The sequence below is a fragment of the Micropterus salmoides genome, unplaced genomic scaffold (genome assembly GCF_014851395.1).
Source record: "Micropterus salmoides isolate LMB-PRFRI ecotype aquatic unplaced genomic scaffold, ASM1485139v1 Ms_hic_scaffold_5, whole genome shotgun sequence".
Taxonomy (NCBI): domain Eukaryota; kingdom Metazoa; phylum Chordata; class Actinopteri; order Centrarchiformes; family Centrarchidae; genus Micropterus; species Micropterus salmoides.
Genome location: NW_024044237.1, coordinates 27,173,379 through 27,193,666, shown reverse-complemented (window position 1 = coordinate 27,193,666; position 20,288 = coordinate 27,173,379). Strand labels below are relative to the sequence as shown.

The window sequence follows — 20,288 nt, the reverse complement described above, 5'->3', positions numbered from 1 at the left end:
TATATTTAACTTTTTTAATGGCACCATTAAAATGATTAAAATGGGAGAAAACATACTTTTAACCTATATGACAACAGACTGTACAAGATTGTCGATACAAAGATTAATGATAAAATTTTGTATATTCCGTCAGCACGTATAAATACAGTATCTTACAATGACGTGAACATGGTATTTGCTACATAGCTTACGTTACTAGTATAACACAAAATCCACTCATGCAGTATAATGCCCAATTATATGAAAAAAACAAAATAAATTAGAAACACACTTTCTTTTTGAATCTCGAGACAATTTTTGTGGGTCAATGTGTTGCTAGAGCTAGTGTATGGTCCAAAGCATTCTCACTAAACGATCCAAAAATTCCTATAATTTCAACAGTAATGTCATTCCATGAACATGCTAGTGGTAAGTGCACATATACACAGTTTTTCTATTGGCAGTCCATTAGCTTTGACACAAAAAAACTTTTAAACTGAGTTTAATGTGTGAAATAAGTGAAAAACTGAGTTGACAATGATTTTCACAGAAAAACATTGAGGAAAATGTTACTGTTACTTACTTTTCCATCCCTCCAACATTGGAAGAAATACTTTAAAACAAAAAAACACACTCCAGCTGTTCAGCAGATGTTTCAAAGCAGAAATGATGGGAGGACAAGAAGAACATATCAAAGGGAGAGCTACTAATGCAGTTTACGCTGTTTCTAGAGAGGAAAATAAATGATAAATGTCTCCATTTGGAACTGTAATATAATAATAATCATTTTTATATAATCTTATTCTTTGCTGTTCTAATTAACTTAATTTTAGTACTTTGTACTTTCATATGCATTTTATTTGTTATATCGGAACGGAGAGAGGGCACTAACATGAAATACACTGGTCGCAGGCTGTCTGTTGGGGATATGAAACACATATACTTAATTTACGTAAATAGGTCTTTGTGCAGGTAGAAAGGTGTGGCTAATCATATCTGAAGATTGCATGTTTTACAAGCTACACCTTACATTTATAATAATACAAAGGACTTCACAGGTTTGAAACAAAATCTATAAAAGGGATTGAAAATATACAAAGAAAGAGACTGGCTACTCGTTGACTCTAAAGCTCTGGTCTGCAGGCCCCCTGTTCTTTTCAGGATAAAGATAACATGCCAATGAGTATTATAAAAATGGGCATATATGAATTATACATATGAATATAGTTGTACATTTTTCTTTCTTGATATTTATGTGGAAAATTCATGCTAAAGATCGACCACATGTGTAACTAAAGTTACCAGGTGATGTCAATATATCACTTCCTGTCACATGATTGTAACACATTTACACCTTAAGTTCTCACTGTTGTATTTTGTCTTGAAGAAGGTCTGCAGCAGGAAACACAGACTTAATGCAAATGCAATCAACTTCATGGTAAGCCTACAATTCTTTCCTTTCTTTAGCAGACATTCATTTTTATGTTTAAACATCTCTGGCCAGAGTCACCCCACTGTTACACTCACACATGGCTGAGTATGTCTTTTAGGGTGCTCTAATGTAAAACAGCTGAAATCTAGATTTAATCTTAGCATAACATTTTATGCAGAGTTTATATAGTGGTCAGATTCATGGGTGCACACAGGAAAAACAAGATGGACACCTGAGAAAGAGCGAAAGGAAGGAGGTTTGTTAGGGCTGGTTTCTGATGAGTTTTGGGTCAATCTAAATGATTTTATCATGGTGTGGTGTGAGGGAACTTCCCAACACCTATCAGGAGTAGCCAATGCAAAATGCAATGAAACAATAAGACTAAAGGAATAACTAACAGTCATTCTAATACATGAGAATACCCAGTAGAAAAGATTGGAATCTGCATGTTTCTAATGAAATCCTGTTATTTGACCTTGAATAACCAGTACTTTACTAATTCTAGTTTTGCAAATTATGTTCATGCTTTAGTAGTGTCAGTTAAGTAAGTAAGCAGTACAGATCTTAGTGCTAGTGAAAATAAATTTAAGAAAACAAAAGAAAAGAAAGATATTCTATGGACTTCTGGACTTTTTTTCATAATGACCTTTGGGATTTTGTGGATCCCTTTGATTTTACAATCCCAAACACAATATCATCACCTGGCAAATGTGACCTTAACTTTATATCTACTCTCTCTAACTTAAGCTTAAATTGGCTTTGAAAACTGCTTATTTTAGGATCATTTATATAGTGTACTAATTGCTTTACTCATAACAACTGTTGGGGACCTCATTTACAAATGAAGCCATGTAGAGCAACATTGATAATTACCTAAATTTACCAAACTCATTATATGAATAAGAATGGTAAAAGTTTCAGTTGTCCCACACTTGGAGGAGGTCTAATAAGCAAAAATGAGTGAAAACATTTGTGGGGGTGTACCACGGGTATGTGAGGGCTTTCAAATGGCATTAACATGAGACCAAATTATAGTCAAATACAGAGAAAATGGCTAAAATCCACATGTAAATGCATATAAAAGAAATTTGTAGATCTCTTTATTTTAAACATCTCTTAAGGTGGTCAGTAAAACGAATGGTAAATCTTCAGATCAAATCAAATAATCCAGACATATCTATAAATGTATCAGGATGTTATTATAATTCCTTTCCATTGTAAAGCACTAAGAGCAGTTTATGTATTTGTACATAGTCTGAGGATGTTCCTCTCTTTTAAGCCCTTTCAATCTCATAACAGATTAACAAGAATCTGTGACATATCCAGTGATCCAACATTGATCCACGAAATCTGGAAACAGTTGTTAGAAGGCACCATTTTACAGAGGCACTGCACCTCGACTAAAGAGGTTGAATGTATGAAATATGGAGAACTGATATCCTTCATCTCTCTCTTCTAAAGTCAGCAAGCATCAAACAAAGCTGCAAAGTAGACGATGACAAACAAGAAATGCCACCCCCAGGAAGTAAAGGGTCAGAAAATGTACTTAATCAGAGCTGGGAGAGCTTCTGCAACTGTCGTCTTGAGGAGCTCCTAGGTTGTAGAAGAAATCTCCCTGTAGCTGCATTTAAAATCATTCTAATAAGACAGATACATGCTCTCTGGAGTCAGCAACCCAGTTTGACATCAGATCTTTTCACACATTACCCAGATAGCAGCCGGACATTTATCAGAAGGGCTGTCGGCTCAGCAGAAGCAAAAACCAGCAGCTCGCATCCTTACATCCTACAGTGGGAGTTTGTCTTATTTGTGTTTCTTAGGCTCAGTTGGGTTGAGGCCTGAGATATATCACTAAATTATCACACACATGCTATATTGTTCTTTATAGATTACCCAGGATGAAGTAGCATGCTAAATGCCATATAATCTTATTCCACTATATACATGAGTAACTATAGTTGGAACCTTGTAATGAAGGCAATCTGTATTTCTACTCTTACTGAGGAGGCTGTGGTTCTGTCCAAAATACTAAAAGAACAGAGACAGATAAATTGTTGGGTTATAAAGTTACCTCGAAGCTGCAGAGTTCACTATGGTTTCAAATAAGGCCTTTGAGAGAGATTTAAACATCTTCAGAAAAGAGTTCGTATAAAAAAAAGCTTGAATAAAACATATTTTGGGGTTTTGGATAGGCATCCAGATTGGCAAAAAATAAGGATCTTTGTCTTCTTTCTTTACATTCTTCATTATTTGTGTCTTGAATAAGTCCGTGTTTACACAACAACATGGCTGCAGCAGAATGAGGAAGAGTTGTGTGATCCAATGTTTCTGTACATGAACTGCGTGCTCTCTTGCATGTGGCTGTCCTTGTTCTTTGCTCTGTACGTCAGCAGTTAGTATGGACTGTTGTGAATGAGTCTGCATGCACAGGAACATGTTCATGTAAGAGTTGAATGTGTAACACCAAAGCTTGCTGTTAGCCTTGCTGCTAACACTGGTAATGAATGTGCTGGTGTTGGTGCACTTTCCCATCCACATGTGAATGCGTGTGTGTGTGTATATCCGTGTAGATCTTCGGGTAGATCTTGGGAGCCAATCCTGCGCCTCCCTGAGCCAGAAGCAGCTGCTGATGGGCAATGTAGTCCTCATATGAAAGACAATCTTTATCCCCGTTGGCTGTTTGAGAAGGCACTGCTGGGCAGGCTCGGTCACGATTGGCCACAGGCAGACGCTGGGCAACAGGAAGAGCAGAGGAGGATGAAGAAGAGGAGGAGCAGGTGCGCTTTGATTGACAGAACCAGAGGAGGGCGGTGCCTAAAATGAAGGCAACACCTGCTGGTATTCCAATAATGACGGGCCAGGGGAGGCTAGGGGATGTTGCCGTAGGGACAGAGTTGCTTTGGGGCTTCAGATCTGCAACGGAGGGACAAATGAGGAAATTAACGAAAGGAAAAACAAGACATCTAGACAGAATCATCTGTCTAAATGTTTAAAAAAACGTTTGTTGGGTTGAGCAGTTAGCTAATTAGCTTAAAATGCCGTTAGCTAGCATGTTGCTAGCTGGTGATATTATAGAGAGATGTATGCTTTGTTGCTAGCTAGTGTAGAGGTAGCTGAGGAAGATTGGATGGTTTGCAACATGCTAGTTAGCTTAACATTTTGTTAGCCGGTTAGCAAGTAAATACATATAGATGATAACCTCAAGTGTGGAGACATGTATCTAATAAAGGCTAGCATTAGACGTGTTTTCATGTAACTGGTACTAGCACTAGCTACAGTAGCAAAATCACTTTTTAGGTTTACTGTTGTTGATCAAAACTTGCTGGTCAAGTATCTTCCTGTTTGTATTGTAAACCTCACGATTAAATGTTACATAGCTGCACCTGATGTATACAATTCTCCGTGTGCATGTTAGTTCTTCTCGCTTTCTTTCTCTGACCTGGTAGCACCGTCAGGTAGGCACTCCTGAAGCTGTAGCCCATGGTATTGGCTCCCAGGCAGATGTACATGCCGGCATCCTCCTCCTTGGCTCTGGTTATCAGCAGCTTGTTGAGGTAGGATCCGTCAGGACGCGACCAAACCTCCCCTGTAGGCAGGACCACAAAGCGATGGTCTCCAACCTTTGAGTAAAATCAACAATGTAAATGTTTATTGATCAGTTCAGTCAAATATTACTAGTTTACCATAATCTTTCTCAGAGAATTGTGTTCTCATGTACAAGTGGTTTTGGCAGTGCATGGTTTTGTACCTCTATGGTGGAGTTAAATTTGTTCTCGTCACCAGGTTCAACTCTTTTAAGCCACTGAATAACCGGCTTGACGTCACTGCGGACTTTACACTGGAAAGATGTGGTTCCTCCGTAGTCCACGGTGGTGTTGACAGGGTGAGTACCGGTCAGAATGGGTTTAGAGTTGGTACGCTCTGAAGAAAGAGACGCAAAAGAGACAAACACACAAAAAGAGAAAGTATATTCAATTTTATTTCAGCTGACAAAGTGTGAATAAAAGAAATTGTTTTATTTTAAACCTGTCAAATTCATCTGTAACCACAACTAAAATCTGGGTAAAGACACAGTGAGGAAACTATACTGTACTCTTTTCATTCAATTTTTTTTAACTGTGAAGTGTGTGAAGCTTAAAAAAGAACGCACCAGCCCTGAGAGTATAGAATATGGTTTGCAAGCATTATTTGCACAGTATCTGCTGTCTTCAGCACCACATCCTCCCTTCTCTGGGAAGATCCCTTATCTTCAGCTCCTACCTTTTCTTTCTCAGTTTATACAGAAGAATAAACACACCTGGTAGAGAAATTCAATAGTCTCTTTTTTATTATCTGTAATGCAACCTCACGAGAACATAACCCAAGAAAATTTGATAGATTTTTTTTTATCCTGTTTGATCAGCTGTTGAAGCCTTTCTTCTGCAGAATTTAAAAGGCATTCTCAGTTTTGTTGCAGGATTACTGTAATTCAACAGTTTCCAAACTTTGACTGACTTTTAAGGAGGGAATGTAATGCAAAGGAACCACACATGCAAACAACACTGCCACTCATTCAGCTTTTAGGTGGTCAGGTAATGCTGAAGACAAGTTGATGTCAAGCTGGACAACAGTGCAGGGGTAACATGAATTTTATCCTAGCTTTTAATCAAGTAGATGCAAAACCATATAAATCAGATAAATTATCACATAAAGGAATTTAGTTCCTGGTGTACTATACTCAAATATAACTAATTATGGATTATATATGTCCAGGACTCCTTTTTTCTAGTTTTCTTTCTAACAGCTGTGAATGACTGACAGCTGAGTGAATCTCTACTGATCGAGAAAATGTCACATTTGACATAAGCGAGCAGTGGCTTGATTTACTTCCTCTGTGTGAGTGTGTGCACACACACACACACGTGTGAGTGTATGCACACACACACATGAGTGTCTCTCAGGAAAGACTACAGCTGTACTTTAATATGCAACAGATGTGGTGAGTGAAGTGAGAAAATCTAGTCTGAGGCTCTCAACAGAGCTATCACATTCAGTAACATACAGTTCAGTGCACGCGCGCACACACACACACACACACACACACACACACACACACACACACACACACACACACACACACACATTCCACTCCACCAAACAGCTTAACATTAAATCAAGCACCAAAACATCTTTTGCAGCCTTCCAACACAACCTGAAACACTCACAACACACATTCTGCTGTCAAAAGCAACACTAGACTTCTTTAGACTAAATCTGCAGCTGGCAAACCTTCCAAACTGAAAACCCTGCTGAACATTCCTCACTCGCTTGACTGATGTTTACTGACAAACCTAGTGGTAATCAATAAATGCCACAGATGCTATTTAAAACTTTTATTCAGGTTAACTTTTAACTCATTAACCTGCACATTGGCACACGTGGGCATTCTAGCTCTACTTTGCAATACTTAAAAACTTAAATTAATTAATTAATACAAGACTGAAACATGAAAATGTTGGGTGATACCATCCCTGTGGTTCAAATTTGTTAGTATAACCTGAATGAAACACACTTCAGGCACTTCTGCTGTTGTCTTATTTAATGCTGCAATCTACAACTTACTTTTATGACTAGGTGAACACGTTCAACATACTATATTAAATGTGTACATAGAGAAAGTCTTAGATCATTATTCATTCATTCATCACATTATGAATGGGGGCAAAACAAAAGTGTTGCATTTATAATTTTGTTCAGTGTACTTTCAGATGTTTTGCAACATGAAATGACCACATGCAGCCATATTTTAACACAGACATTTTACAGGCACATTCTTAGGTTGTTACATCTGATCTCTTAAAGGTAGTGCTGAAACAATTAGTTGATTAATCGATTAGTCGATAATAAATAAACAACTTTCATTGTCGTTTGTCATTATCTGGCAAAAATGGCTTCTTTCCCATCAGCTTTAATTTGAGGATTTGCTGCTTTTCTGTTTTATATACAGTAAGTGTAGATGTATTTGTTTTAGTTATTTAACAATGTCACATTGGACCCTAAAAACATTTTTTTTTACTGCATTCTGATATTTTATATACTAATTGAATTTTTTTTAACAGATCAAAGGATAAGGAAAAATTAAGTGGAAATTCCTGCAATGTTTTGGAGGATACTGGTAGATTTTTAATGTCTCGGACAGACTGTGGCGGTGGCATTGACCTCTCCTGCTCTACTAGGACTGGACACTTCAACTGGGCAGATTCTTCCTTGCATTAAGCTTCACCCAGTCTTCAAAAGGAAAAAACAACTTATCAAAGTTGATAAGGTGACCTTTTTCTGTTTTGATAACTGATCTATATCTTTGAGGTTGGCCACTCAGTTTCGCTTTCTAGAGTACATGTTAACTCACGTATGACTTCCACTTTGTAGGTGGCATTGATCTCTCCTGCTCTGTTTGAGACGTGGCAGGTGTACTTCCCGCTGTGCTCTGGCATCAGGTTCTTCAGACTCAGGGTCCATTTCTTCTTCTTCCCTTCCCCTCCTGCTCCACCGTCCTCGTCCATCAGCGGCCGACTGTCCTTCAGCCAGACAATGTCGGGGCGAGGGTTTCCGCTTGCTGTACACTTCAGACGCACTGAGCTACCCACTGGGCGAGCGATGACACGCTTCCTCATCTTTGATGGCTGGGTGAAACGTGGACGTACTGTAAGTGGAGAGAGGGTGAAAGGGAAAATTTAAACCTAATAACAAAGAAATATAGTATTTTGAAACAAGTTGTATTGGTATTGATTGCCTCTAAAATATGGATGCTTAATGTAGCGTTAGTCTGGATACAAATGTAAACCAAAAGAATGTGTGTAAATGTAAAGAGATAAATAACACAGAAACACTCTTTCACCCTCTCAGTCAGCGACAGGTGGGGAAAAAGAAGGGTAGGAAAATAAAGGAAAGAACAGAAGAAGTTATTGGCAGAGAAATGGTTTACAGAGCAGTTTTATATTTACAAGCAGTGTTCTGTTCTTCAGACCAGTGGAAAGAGAACGGATTGGGAAAGAATGTGGAGTCTTATATGAGATGTACAGAGCGATCAAAGCCAGAGTATTCAGAAAGGTTTTATGCCTCATGAGTTACAGTTTTTATTAAGTCTTTACCTCCAAAAAAGTAACTCTTTTTGCTTTCATTGATTTTAAAAGATATTACTGTATTTTACTTTGTTTTTTATTTCATTTATTTAAATTTATTTTGCTCTAAAAACACTTTTGTCCAACTCCATTGTTCTACCTCTTTGGAATGCACTAGTCGATTAGGCAACAAGCACATTTTCATCATTTCAGAAAATTCAAGATGTCAGTATGGAGACTGTGCATTATCCATAGGTTTCCCTGGAAATGTTAGAAACTCTCACACAGATATTGTAGCTTGCTGATTGGCTTTATGAACACTGTTGTTTTATGTTTTCATTAACAATTTTACATTTTATTGGTTGAATCCTTGTTTATGCATGAAGACATATGCAGCAAACTAATGTGATTACAATAAAATTTTCTGCCCCATGGACATTCTGCACTGGCACATAACCTTCCACTCCACAGTATGAAATCAATTTCTGTGGAGTTAATAATAATCTGCATCTACACACAAGTACATTCATGCCTGGTGTGAAAAGGCTTCTGTTTACGTTGTTACAACATACTGATAAATTGAATTAGGAACACATTTAATCCTCTCAGTCTGCAGATTTTTTACACTGAGTGAATTTTTAGGACTGAGAACGAGACTTGGTAACTTGTTAAGGTATACATTTTCTGCAGTGTAAGGAGAATCAGACAGGCTGAAGTCATCGCCGGAGGCAGTGCCAAGACTTCAATGTTGGCTACGTTAACATATGGCAGTGTGCCTCGTGGTATACACAACCTAATTTGCTGTAATAATCCTAATTGTTTTGTTTGATAAAAATGTTTTAATCACTTCCTCTTCTCCCTGACACATAATACTTACTCACATGACCGGGAACCTACACACAAAAACATGCATATACACAAACAGACCTACACACCAGAATCCTGATTTTCTACTAGTCCAGCAACTATTGCCCTTGGTTTGTAAGCTGCTCTTAAAAAAGCCTTTTTTTAAATCTTTTTTTTTACAAAATCATCCCTGAGATCCCCTCGTAAAACCCAGACGCCCCCTTGACAATTATGTAACATCTCTGTAAATAACCACTCACGAATGCATATCTGTGTAGTGTGCACAACTCATAAAAAGACAGACAGTGACTTAGCATCACACCAAACATCCACTCATTAATGCAAATCCTTCATTACAAAACATAAAATGGCCAGTTAACCCCATACATCTATTCAAACATCCACATCCCTTTACGCAGCCATTCAAAGATACATATTCCTTACATAAAACCTATACATGCTCATGCATCCATTCATCCAGACATATCCCTCTTTAAAGAAACACAACAATCAGCAAGCACGGGAAGCAGATCAAAGAGAAAAAAAACGTACAGCAGGGAGGGAGGAGAGGAAATCATTCACAGGAGCGCTTGATTTTACAGCCCTCATGTTCTTACCACAGCAGATAGCCATCAACCGGGGCGATAAATCACCCTGAAACTACTGCAGTTGCGTCTCTTTCTTTGGACACAGTTATTATTCCAGCTGTAGGTAAACAAATAGGGGGCAGAGTTATGTGATGGGTTTGCGCGCTCAAATGCGGAGATTTCACTATGGCTGCATTACTCAGCGGAATATAGTTCTCTGCTGACCGACAGGAAGCTGGGCAGGGTGACAAAACAAACACACTCGAATAGCTTCTAAGTCTCGCCTTTGTCCACCCCCCCGTGTCTAAGAAAAGCTACTGGACTGCATCTGAACTGTGAACAGACTGAGTCAATAGATCTAACAGAGTTGGGAAAGTAGAGTGGAGAAGTACAAGAAAATGATTAATAGTTGAATGTTTTGGCAATGTCCTACTTTGCTGATTGCATAAATTCAACTGTGCTGGCTTAGACTGAAATTAACTGAAAAGAGGAGGGAAGAGGCAAGGCAAAGTGCAGTTGAATTGGACTGTATACAGATAACACTAGAGAATGAACAAAATACAGCAAAGTGCTATTGAAATGTGCTGATTTATATTGTCTAAGCTGAACCAAATCAAACAGAAGTTAAGGAGAAAACAGATGGAAAAAGAAAGAGTGAACTGAAGTTCAAATTAAGGTTAGCACACAGATGACTGACAGATTGCTAAAAACAGACAAATAAAGCTGGAGTGACGGCAGAGAAATTGAGATTAAAAGAATGAGAGATGGAGTTAAAACAATAAAAAAGCAAAGGTAAGAGAGAGGGCTCACGAAGAGGTAGACAGAAAGAAAAACGTGTGGAGAAGCGAGGGTGAACAAAGAGAGGGGAAAGATGAGACAAGGTGAGAGCCAGAATGGGCGAAAGGGCAGACTTGTTCTGGGTCTCTGGGGCCACTTCAACGCCACACTTCACAAGTGTAAAAATATAGCTTACCCTCTGACTGACCGCCTTTGATCAGACAGTGTGCCAAAGACAGGGAGAGAGAGAGAGAGAGAGAGAGAGAGAGAGAGTGTGAGAGAGAGCCCTGTTATTTCCAACTGTAATACTGAGGTTGAGGTCATTTTGGATAATCTTGATTTGAGTAGTTAAGGTGAGGGCTTGAGTTTAGGGTTATTATAGGAATTACAATTACATTAAACTCAGTGGCTGTTTTAGTGATTTGGAGGCCCTGGGCAAAGAAGAACTTGGAGGCCTTCCCCTTATTAATATTTTTATGAAAAAACAGCTTTTTTCAATAGCTTCTGTTTCATGTGATTCAGGGACTCCTGAAAAAAAGCTGTTTTTCCATAAAAATATGAATAAAAATGAAAAATAAATAAATAAATCCACTCAAATTTAATATGAAGGGGTGTATTGCTAGTAGTACAATTAAGCATTGGGTTGGAGTCCCTAGGTCACATGACATGGAAGCCTTAAGAAAATTGTGATTTTTCCATAACACTATTATAACAACATTAATTTATTGATGTTCCCTAAGCAAACCTGCAGTAGTTAAGAGCAAGCCTTCAGAGGTGAGTTAACCAGCATTATACTGCCAACACTGGGTGAAACTGAGTAAGGAGAGCCACTGGATCCTGGGTGAATTTTCCTATTAAAAATATTTCCACACTTCAGAAATTTTACCCACGTCATGTAACAAACTGCTCTCCATTTATGACAGGACCATGCTAAAATGTCTGCAGTGTGGAAATATTTCAAATCGGAAATTTGTAATGTATGCATGGCAAGCATTTCACAAAGCAGGTGTAAAATGCTGAACACTGAACATTTCATCTGCCACTTTTAAAATGTATGCGTGAAATTAAGGAATAACATTCAGCATTCATTTAGGCATCATTTAATGTTAATAATGTCATTCAGTGTTCATACATTTATGTTTGCATGCATGCACAAAGGACTCATGTCTTTTAGTACATGTTCTCCACACCTTACTTAAGAACCAGGTATTTTCAATTGAAGATACACGATCAAAGTAAATTATTACTGTATACTGTATGTCAGCCATGACAGAAAGAAAGCATATTACAAAGGGACAGAATAAAATGGGTTGCTTGATGAGTAGTGAAGAAGTTTCACATTATAATAATTTAATAGAAAGATAATTTGAGAGTCAAGACATGGCAATTCAGTCATATTATATCGGAGTTCACCACAGTATGTTATTCAGTCAGTCAGTCACTCAATTCAAAGCCACAGTTCAACCACCAATGAATGAGTTTAAATCACTATAGAGTCCATATCCATATCCCAGCAAGGAAACAAAATATACTGAGTGTCAAGGCAAAAGTTCGCCAACGAAAATAAAACCCCTCTCGCGTCTAATAGACAAGCAATTCTCCGACAAAACCGGAGTTACCACCGGCCGGTGCTTTGTTGTACAGCATTTGCCTGAGTACCTGACTGAATTTATTGTATTCCGTTGGGTGCAGGGAATGAAATTAACACCCACCACCCGCCAAATGCGGTTAATTCTGGCAGTGGAGAGTGAAATGGTTGAGCTATCCGCCACTTTGGTGGTCAAGGAATATGCACAACCGAAAGATACACAAAGTTAGCGTATTGTGGCGATCGGAGCACACACACACAGTCCAGTCAGCTCAGGGAATATCTGTGGCGGTGTTCTAAACCAAACTCACCAGTCCGGAAGAGGCCCAGTCTTAGCTTACCAGCAGCAACACACACTAAAGACTTTGAAAAGGAGGGTAAAATTGCGAGGCCCCCTGGTGGCCGAGGCCCCGGTCAATTGCCCACCTTTGCTCAATGGCATAACCGTCTATGCTTAGGTTTAAGGTGAATATTTAAGGAAGAAACAGCTAGCCTGACTCTCTCCAACATTCAAAAACACACCTGACAACACCTCTTAAGTTATCTCATTGCATTTTTCATATAGAGCAGTTATAGACACATTTATTGTTGTTTAATCCATACACAAACAAAAAATATAATTTGTATTTGTAGTTTTATAAGAAGTTGAAAGTGTTTCTTGATTAAAAATAACATCTGGGAGTAGTGACGTCAGCAAACCAGCTGAGATGCTGCACTGAAGTATTGTGCGTCCTAAAATAGTTATAGCACATAACTTCCCATCAAACCACAAACTGTACATTTCTGTTTGTGTATGGATTAAACAAATGAGATATAACTTGTTAATTGAGCGAGCTTTAGAGGTGCTGTGAGGCGGATTTTTAAACTTTGGACAGAGCCACCAATTTCCCCCATCTTTTGTTAGGCTAGGCTAAGTTAACTGCCTCCTGGCCTTAGCCAGCCTTAACCTGTACTTAAATTACAGGTGAAAAAAAAAGTGGTACTGATTTTATCATTTAGCTCTCGGCAAGAAAAGAAACAAAAATAGCAAACTGTTCTTTTACACATGTAGTTGTATTTACCAATACATTCACTGTATCAAAAAAATACACTCCACAAAGTCCAGTTGGAGGAACAGATTAATTAAGGATGCACCGAATGTTCGGCCATCAAAATCAATCGGCTGAATATAGTTAAAAAAAGCACTTTTGGTGTTCGGCCTAATAAATCAAAAGGCCGATTAAATTTTACCGAACAATTACGTTGACATGTCGGCAGTGTGGAAGCATTTTAAAGTGTCAGAGAAAAACGCAAAAATTGCCGTTTGCAGACACTGTTCTGCTGAATTGTCTCCTTGCACATCCACTCCATCTTTGGCTGACTTCCTAGAAAAGGCGACAAACGGTCTGACCCACTTTGAGTGTTTCTGTCACTCGTTTCTGAGAAGGCGATTAAGCTAGCCGCACCTAAATTTGGAGTGCACACTTATTCAAGCCTTTATGGTAAATCCACTGAAATGGACCTGACAGGCAGGTTAGCGACTTTATCCTGTCAGTTTCTCTCTTTACAAAGGCAAGTGTTGCAGTATGAGAGCCCTACCTGAAGAGAGGCTTTGAAGTCTTCATGTTACGCTATACGAGAACCACATACAACACATTTGACTATTTAATTTATGCAATGGTAAAAAATGGCAAAAATGTGAATGTACTTGTTCAGTGTTTGGTATTCGGCAATTTTTTTTCCATTATATTCGGTTTTGGCTTCGGCCAAGAATTTTCATTTTGGTGCATCCCTAAGATTAATGCATTTAAAGAATTACAGAATTTTACAACTAGAGCACTATCACAGAGGCAATAATTTCGTCTATATGGGAAAACAGCAAAAATACACTTTTCATGTTACATTATCTATTTTATTGTTTATAATCACAATCCAATTTTTTGCTGCGCGACTGCATTTTTTTGCAATAGCCCCCTGCGTAGGCATCCCTGCTGCCTCACCAGACTGGCCCTAACCCAGAGAGGCAAATAGATAAAGAGACGGTGTGAAAAAAAACCAACACACACACACATTGCTATGAGAGTAAATGTTCGTTGATATTTAAGTGTGAGTGTGCATGGACATTTATGACAGAAAGTCAGAGTACGAGAAGGGGAAGAAGAGAGGCTCGGATAAAAGGATAACCACAAGCAAAGAAAGAAGGGTTAAGTTACATGACAGCGGGACCAGGGAGACTTGAGAGAGGGGGGAGAAGGAAGGAATGTGTCCCACCAAATCACACCTCACACAAATAGACTGCTCTCCACTCTGTCAGAGCCAATTATCTGAGCAAACAACCACCCAGCCTGTGTGTATCTGCTTGTCTGTGTGTGTGCATATGCCCTCACCTTCTCCCCTCGGACAGTGTACAAGGTGTTTATTGGACATTCAGCTACTGTACTTTTTAAAATGTTACACACGCTGAGCTATCTGAAGTCTCACCTCTAGGCTCCCTTCTCATTTCCAAATGTTTATATGCATGTAGTGATAAGAGCAGAGAAGTTATGAGTGGTTACCCAGTTTCCCAGCCAGCTCTGGGGCATGTTCAGAGTCACCGTCGTTCATCCCTGCTCCACCTCTTGAACTGGAGTCATCTAGTGAGGGAGAAAGAAACACAAGAAACATCATTAGTGATTTGACAACTTCTAAATACTTGATTGTGAGTAATATACTATTTAATGCAACAAACCCCAACCATCAGACAAAGAAATATTCACCTCTACTTTCAGTCGTCAGTGCTGATTAAGTCAGGATTTCAGCATCTGACAGTTGTTTTATACGATGCAGCTGTTTCAGCATGGGGTCATTTTGCATGATTGTTCATAAATTCAAGATATAAGTGATACATTGGTCCAATCTCACAAATTGGATGTGGATTGTTACAAGTTGGGGAGGTGGAAAGCAAAAGCATCACTTAACATTTTAAAATATTTAGACCTTAAGTACACAGGGCTTTAAGGTGAAAACTAAAACAGAAAAAGTAGGAAAACTTAAATGGTTCAGTGGTTAGAAAAACAGGCTGATGACAGGCACACTGGAGGATCGATTCCTCCACAGAACTTCTGGCTTTCAAAAACACATTTTCCATCCTGTACTCTGCCCTCGACACCCCACCATAGATTTCCCATTTATTGTCAAACCAGAAAACCAAATACGACAAATGACAAATAATATGATATTTATGTCCATTAGCGTGACTGCGCCAGAGACTTGTTGCTACTGCGACTCACTGGTGATGAAAGCCATAAAATGAGTCCACTAACATGCCTCTACCCTTAACCCTTCCTGACTCATGCTAGTGAGAAAGTATGATCATAAATTTGTGCCTTAAATATCTTAAAAGAGGGGAAAACTGAATTTCCTTTTATGGAAAAAAAAGACATGGTAAAAATGGCAAATTCTTTTTGAATACCTTTATACTGTATGTGCCTATATCATAGTCTACAGTATCATATTGCTTTTACTCTCACGCTGGTGTATCAGATTCCCTCTCTCAGCATGTCTTCCCACATTGATTACCAAAAAGATACAAACATCTGTCTGGACCTTCATGCTAGGAACCGCTTCAAGATGGAACCAATGTTTCCGAGAGGCCCTTTACAGGGAGGTGGGGAGGGCTGATACAGTGCAATATCAGGTCTGTCAAAATACATGCGGTGGGGGGTGGGGGGGTGGTTAACTTGGCTTGAACCTGAAACTTCAACCAAAACCTGATGGTAGTTATGGAAAAAAAGAAAGAAAGCCTTGGACCACCTGCAGGAAAAATGTGAGAGTGCATGCGTAATTGTAAATGGATATGTTTATCGTGCACATTGGTACATATATGGATCTGTGCATGGATTTTAGAAGACCACCTGAAAGCTCAGAGTGTTTAATACAGAGCCAAATGTCTTTAAAGCATCACTATTTGGATGATGCAATGAAAGATGCATTTGAAATGCAAATCTAGGCATGACCTGCATCCTGGGGGTTGGTATTAATAGCATACTGGCAGGCTGTGGACCCTGTATGTGGTTATTTGTGTGTATCTTTGTGTGTGTGATGTGAATTCCTATATGGGTGTGTCAGTGCATGTGTGGGTGCGTGCATTCTGGTGTTATTTAACTAAGTGGTAACTTGAGGTGCCGGTATTCCTGCACCTCACTCCTCCCTCCCTCCCTCCATCTGACTCCCCCTTCATCCCTCCCTCCTGCCACATGCACAGCGTGTTCTGAGAAAGGGCAGCGCGTTTGAAGCCGAGCAGCATCAGCATGGGGGTCTGATGTGAAGGGGGAATATGGTTTAAAACGCCCTCCCCCATGCCTGGTGAGAGCCTGTAAACCTTACTGGGCAGACCTCCTACAGGCCCGCTCACAGAGGGGGGCTGGACCGATTCCACTGTCTATACAGTGCAGCATGTAAAGCAGCTGTGTACTGTGATACTGATGGCAAAGACTACAGAAAATCTACTAAGACACGTGTTTTGATTAACAACATAAACTATACATACACTAATAGATTTGAGGTGGAGGTAACATAAAGAGCTATATAAAGGATGAAAAGTTACATATTCTCTATCTTGGGACTATGTGCATAAAGATACCTTGAAGTAAAGACAAAGAACAGGTTTAGTGATTGTCCTGTGGTGATTTATCTTGGGTAAAATAAGGTGTCTATATTAAAAAGATTCCAAAACATAAAATACATCGCTCAATGTGAATAAAGCTACTTTATATAAAATAATATAAAGATCCTCTGATTCTTTACCGTCCAAAAGGGGAAATAATGATATCTACACTTATAAAACTTAGCCCAAAAGATTGTTCATGTTCGACTATAAACACATGATGTTGCACACACGGCCAGTTGACTCCTCTATTATCACTTCACTCATGATTTAAAGAGGACCCTTTCATCCAAATATGTTCAAAGAGCAGAGAGAGCAAACTGAATGTGTGTGGTTTTACTAACTATGGTGTCATTAACACCATACTCTTGGCTACATAAAAAGCCATTCCCTTATACCCTTTACATACACTGTATATATACACAATATACATATGAACATACAGTATATACTCTCTCTATATATCTTTCAGCGTCAAACCTGCAAATCACACATCTATCAGCATGTTTGACATCAAGGCTCCAGAAACAGTTTCTGCCAACGGAGTCAGTTTTATGCTTTTCTTCAGCTCTGTTATACGAGTGTAAGGTTTGGGGTAGAATAAATGTTTTACTGTTTGTTTCAACTTGAACACACACAGAGTAGAAAACATATTCCCTCCTTGCTTCAGCTGTGTTCAATAAACAAAATGTTTTCTTCTGATCCGGTTCCAAACATCTAATGTTCAGCCAGATACTTTGGCTGGTGATTACAACAACTAATCCACGCAAACACGGCCACATACACACACATAGTCATGCATACGTGAAGGCAAGTTGTATAAGCGACCATATACACATTGTCATTAAGTCAAATAGGCTAAAGGCAGCTATATACCCAAAAGAGTCCTCACTGCCAATCCTAAGAATTGGTATGGGGGCCAATCCAGACATATCTTAATGAAGCTAAAATAAAGCCAATCAAAATATGATACTTTCTGTGCTGTACTCTACTCTGTTTTGTCCACCTCAGCCTGCTAGTGTTGCCGTGCTGCTCTCCTTTACCACAGGCTCTACTGTGCAGCATTTCGGTGCAGATGTGGGTAAAAATTATTTGGATGCACTGGTGAGCGACACTAAGTTTGGACACTGAGGTTGGCAATATACACAGATTTGGTAAACTCCAAGGGTAATAATCATTAGCAAAGAGCAGTGTACAAAACATCCAGGTAGAAGCTTCTCGGTGGCAGTTTATACCAGCTGTCGGTAATTAACGTTAATTCCATAAGTAACTTGATAACAGACCTAAATTGAATTTGTCTGTTTTAGGGTTTAAGTGCTCTCTAAAGGCCAGTGTCTGTACTCAGCCAGACTGTTTGTGAGGGAAGAAGCTCCATTCAGCAACACCACTGTTTACTGTAGTCCCAGTCTTCTCTGTAGCGGATCGCATCATGTCAATTTCTTTTCATTCCTCTCTACAGGGGGGGACGTGGTTCAACAGTGTGCTACATTTCGCACATTCACTGGCTGGGTACCCCTGTATGAGTGTGTGTGTGTGTGTGTGTGTGTGTGTGTGTGTATTTATACATATATACATATATATATAACATCTTGTATTTACTTTTAGGTCTGTAGAGAAATAGCAGCAATTGGACATGAGCACGCTCAGAAATATGAGTCCCAACAGTCTAGTGTGTAAAAGTGTGTATGTATGAGTGTGTCTGTGGGACCAGTGTTTTCCTAAAAGGTCATGTCCTTCCAGGTTTTAATATAGAGACACTGGATATGTGTACAGAACCTCTGTGTGTGTGCATGTGTTAAGGCTGAGAGAGAGACATAGGCTTCTGAGGAGAGAAAGATGTTTCTGTGTCAGCCCCTGCAGACCGCTGGTTGTTGCAGCATCAGGGCCAAAACCAGCCTGATGCGAGTTTGTATATCTGACAAACCACTGCCACACAGATCACCTCCAACTTGATCCAGATATGATCAAGTGAACAAGTTTTACATAACACTGGAAGACGGTGCAATGTTGAGTTAAACCTGGATCCTAAGAGGTTTTATTTTTACTTCAGCAACAATGGCTTGCTTTTAGTATTGCAGGAGAGTGCAGTTGTGACCAAAGTTGGAAGTTTTACCCAAGTGCATGAAGTGTAAATGACCAGAAATACCAAATAATAATGAAACTTCACATGAATTGCAATTTGACTCTTATTTTAACTTAATATACGAGGCATGTTTCAAGGAAGTTATTTTACAACAACTTTATTCTTTGACTGAGATTCAAAGTTCATTCTTGACCTTGGAAACAGCAGTTAGGAAATAATCTCAAAAAAGTCCAATTAGTAGATGACGCCTCCAATCATATCTTTTCTGATCATATGACATGATCTTCATCAGCAAAAAGAGTTTGTACAGTTGTCACAGAACTGCAGATGTTAATACTTTTTCATGTTGGCTTATAAAACTGGATTTATTTCACTTTTAAGGCAGGGTTTTAAAGGTTGTATTATTTCACTTGTTCACCAATCTATACTTCTGTATAATTGATCAATTTGCAGTTTAAAAAAAGTAAATAGATACTATCACCATGTCAGAAGAGAGTTTTAATCAAAATAATCAAGAGAGTTGCATGATAAAAGTAATAGCTTTTTAAGTTTTTGGAAAAAAGCCATGCCTGTCTCTGTTCTAATCTTCATTAAAATGATGGTTATTCAGCCTGACAATGAAAGGTTTTACAAAGAATCTGCTGCTGCGTAACTCGTTCCTGTGGAAGATCTAGTAGTTTGGTCCGCAGGAAGAGATGCACTTAACAGCACTTAAAAGACAAAGAAGAGTAAATCCAACCTCAAAAAATATATATATATAAAATATATTTAGCTCATAATTCAAAATGAAGATGTTTGAAGACAAGTGAACTCTGGCATAGGGTTGGGCCGATAGACGATGTCATCGTCCATCTGTGATTGCTGACAGATATCACAACATTGAGCAGGAATCGTGATTGTAAAACCCCACCCCAGCTTTTAATCACCATGAACATTATTATTATACATTTTAGATATGCTTAGCACATTCCTCGGAATTCTCTTCTCCCCACACTCAGACACACAGATACATAAGAGGCACCTCAGGTAAACACACCGGCTTGCCCCGCCTCTGTCTGTCACCCCCCCCCCCCCCCCCCCGCTCCATCAGCAGTACGTTTTATAAAATCGCCTAAAAGACACAAAATACGTCTTTTTTCCTATGCAGGTGAGCCGCTTGTGGGCTTGTTAATGATGCAGCCTATCAAACCACCAAAACATCTGCACCATGGTTGCAACATTGAATCTTGGATTACTATTTTAGAAGAGCCTGGGTAGCAGGATAAGATGATA

The 20,288-nt window shown here is 39.0% G+C and overlaps 1 protein-coding gene across 1 annotated transcript in view; it reads right to left on the bottom strand.

Annotated features, from left to right (window-relative positions):
• Nucleotides 1–20,288, bottom strand: part of LOC119888496 (fibroblast growth factor receptor-like 1) — a 75,888-nt gene continuing 55,600 nt past the window's right edge. The window contains exons 4-8 of the mRNA XM_038699072.1: nt 14,844–14,921; nt 7,800–8,093; nt 5,160–5,332; nt 4,851–5,031; nt 1–4,324 (exon numbers count right to left, since the gene is read on the bottom strand). Of these exons, the coding sequence (XP_038555000.1) occupies nt 3,900–4,324; nt 4,851–5,031; nt 5,160–5,332; nt 7,800–8,093; nt 14,844–14,921 (1,151 nt within the window). The 3' untranslated portion in view covers nt 1–3,899. The remainder of the gene's footprint in view (nt 4,325–4,850; nt 5,032–5,159; nt 5,333–7,799; nt 8,094–14,843; nt 14,922–20,288) is intronic.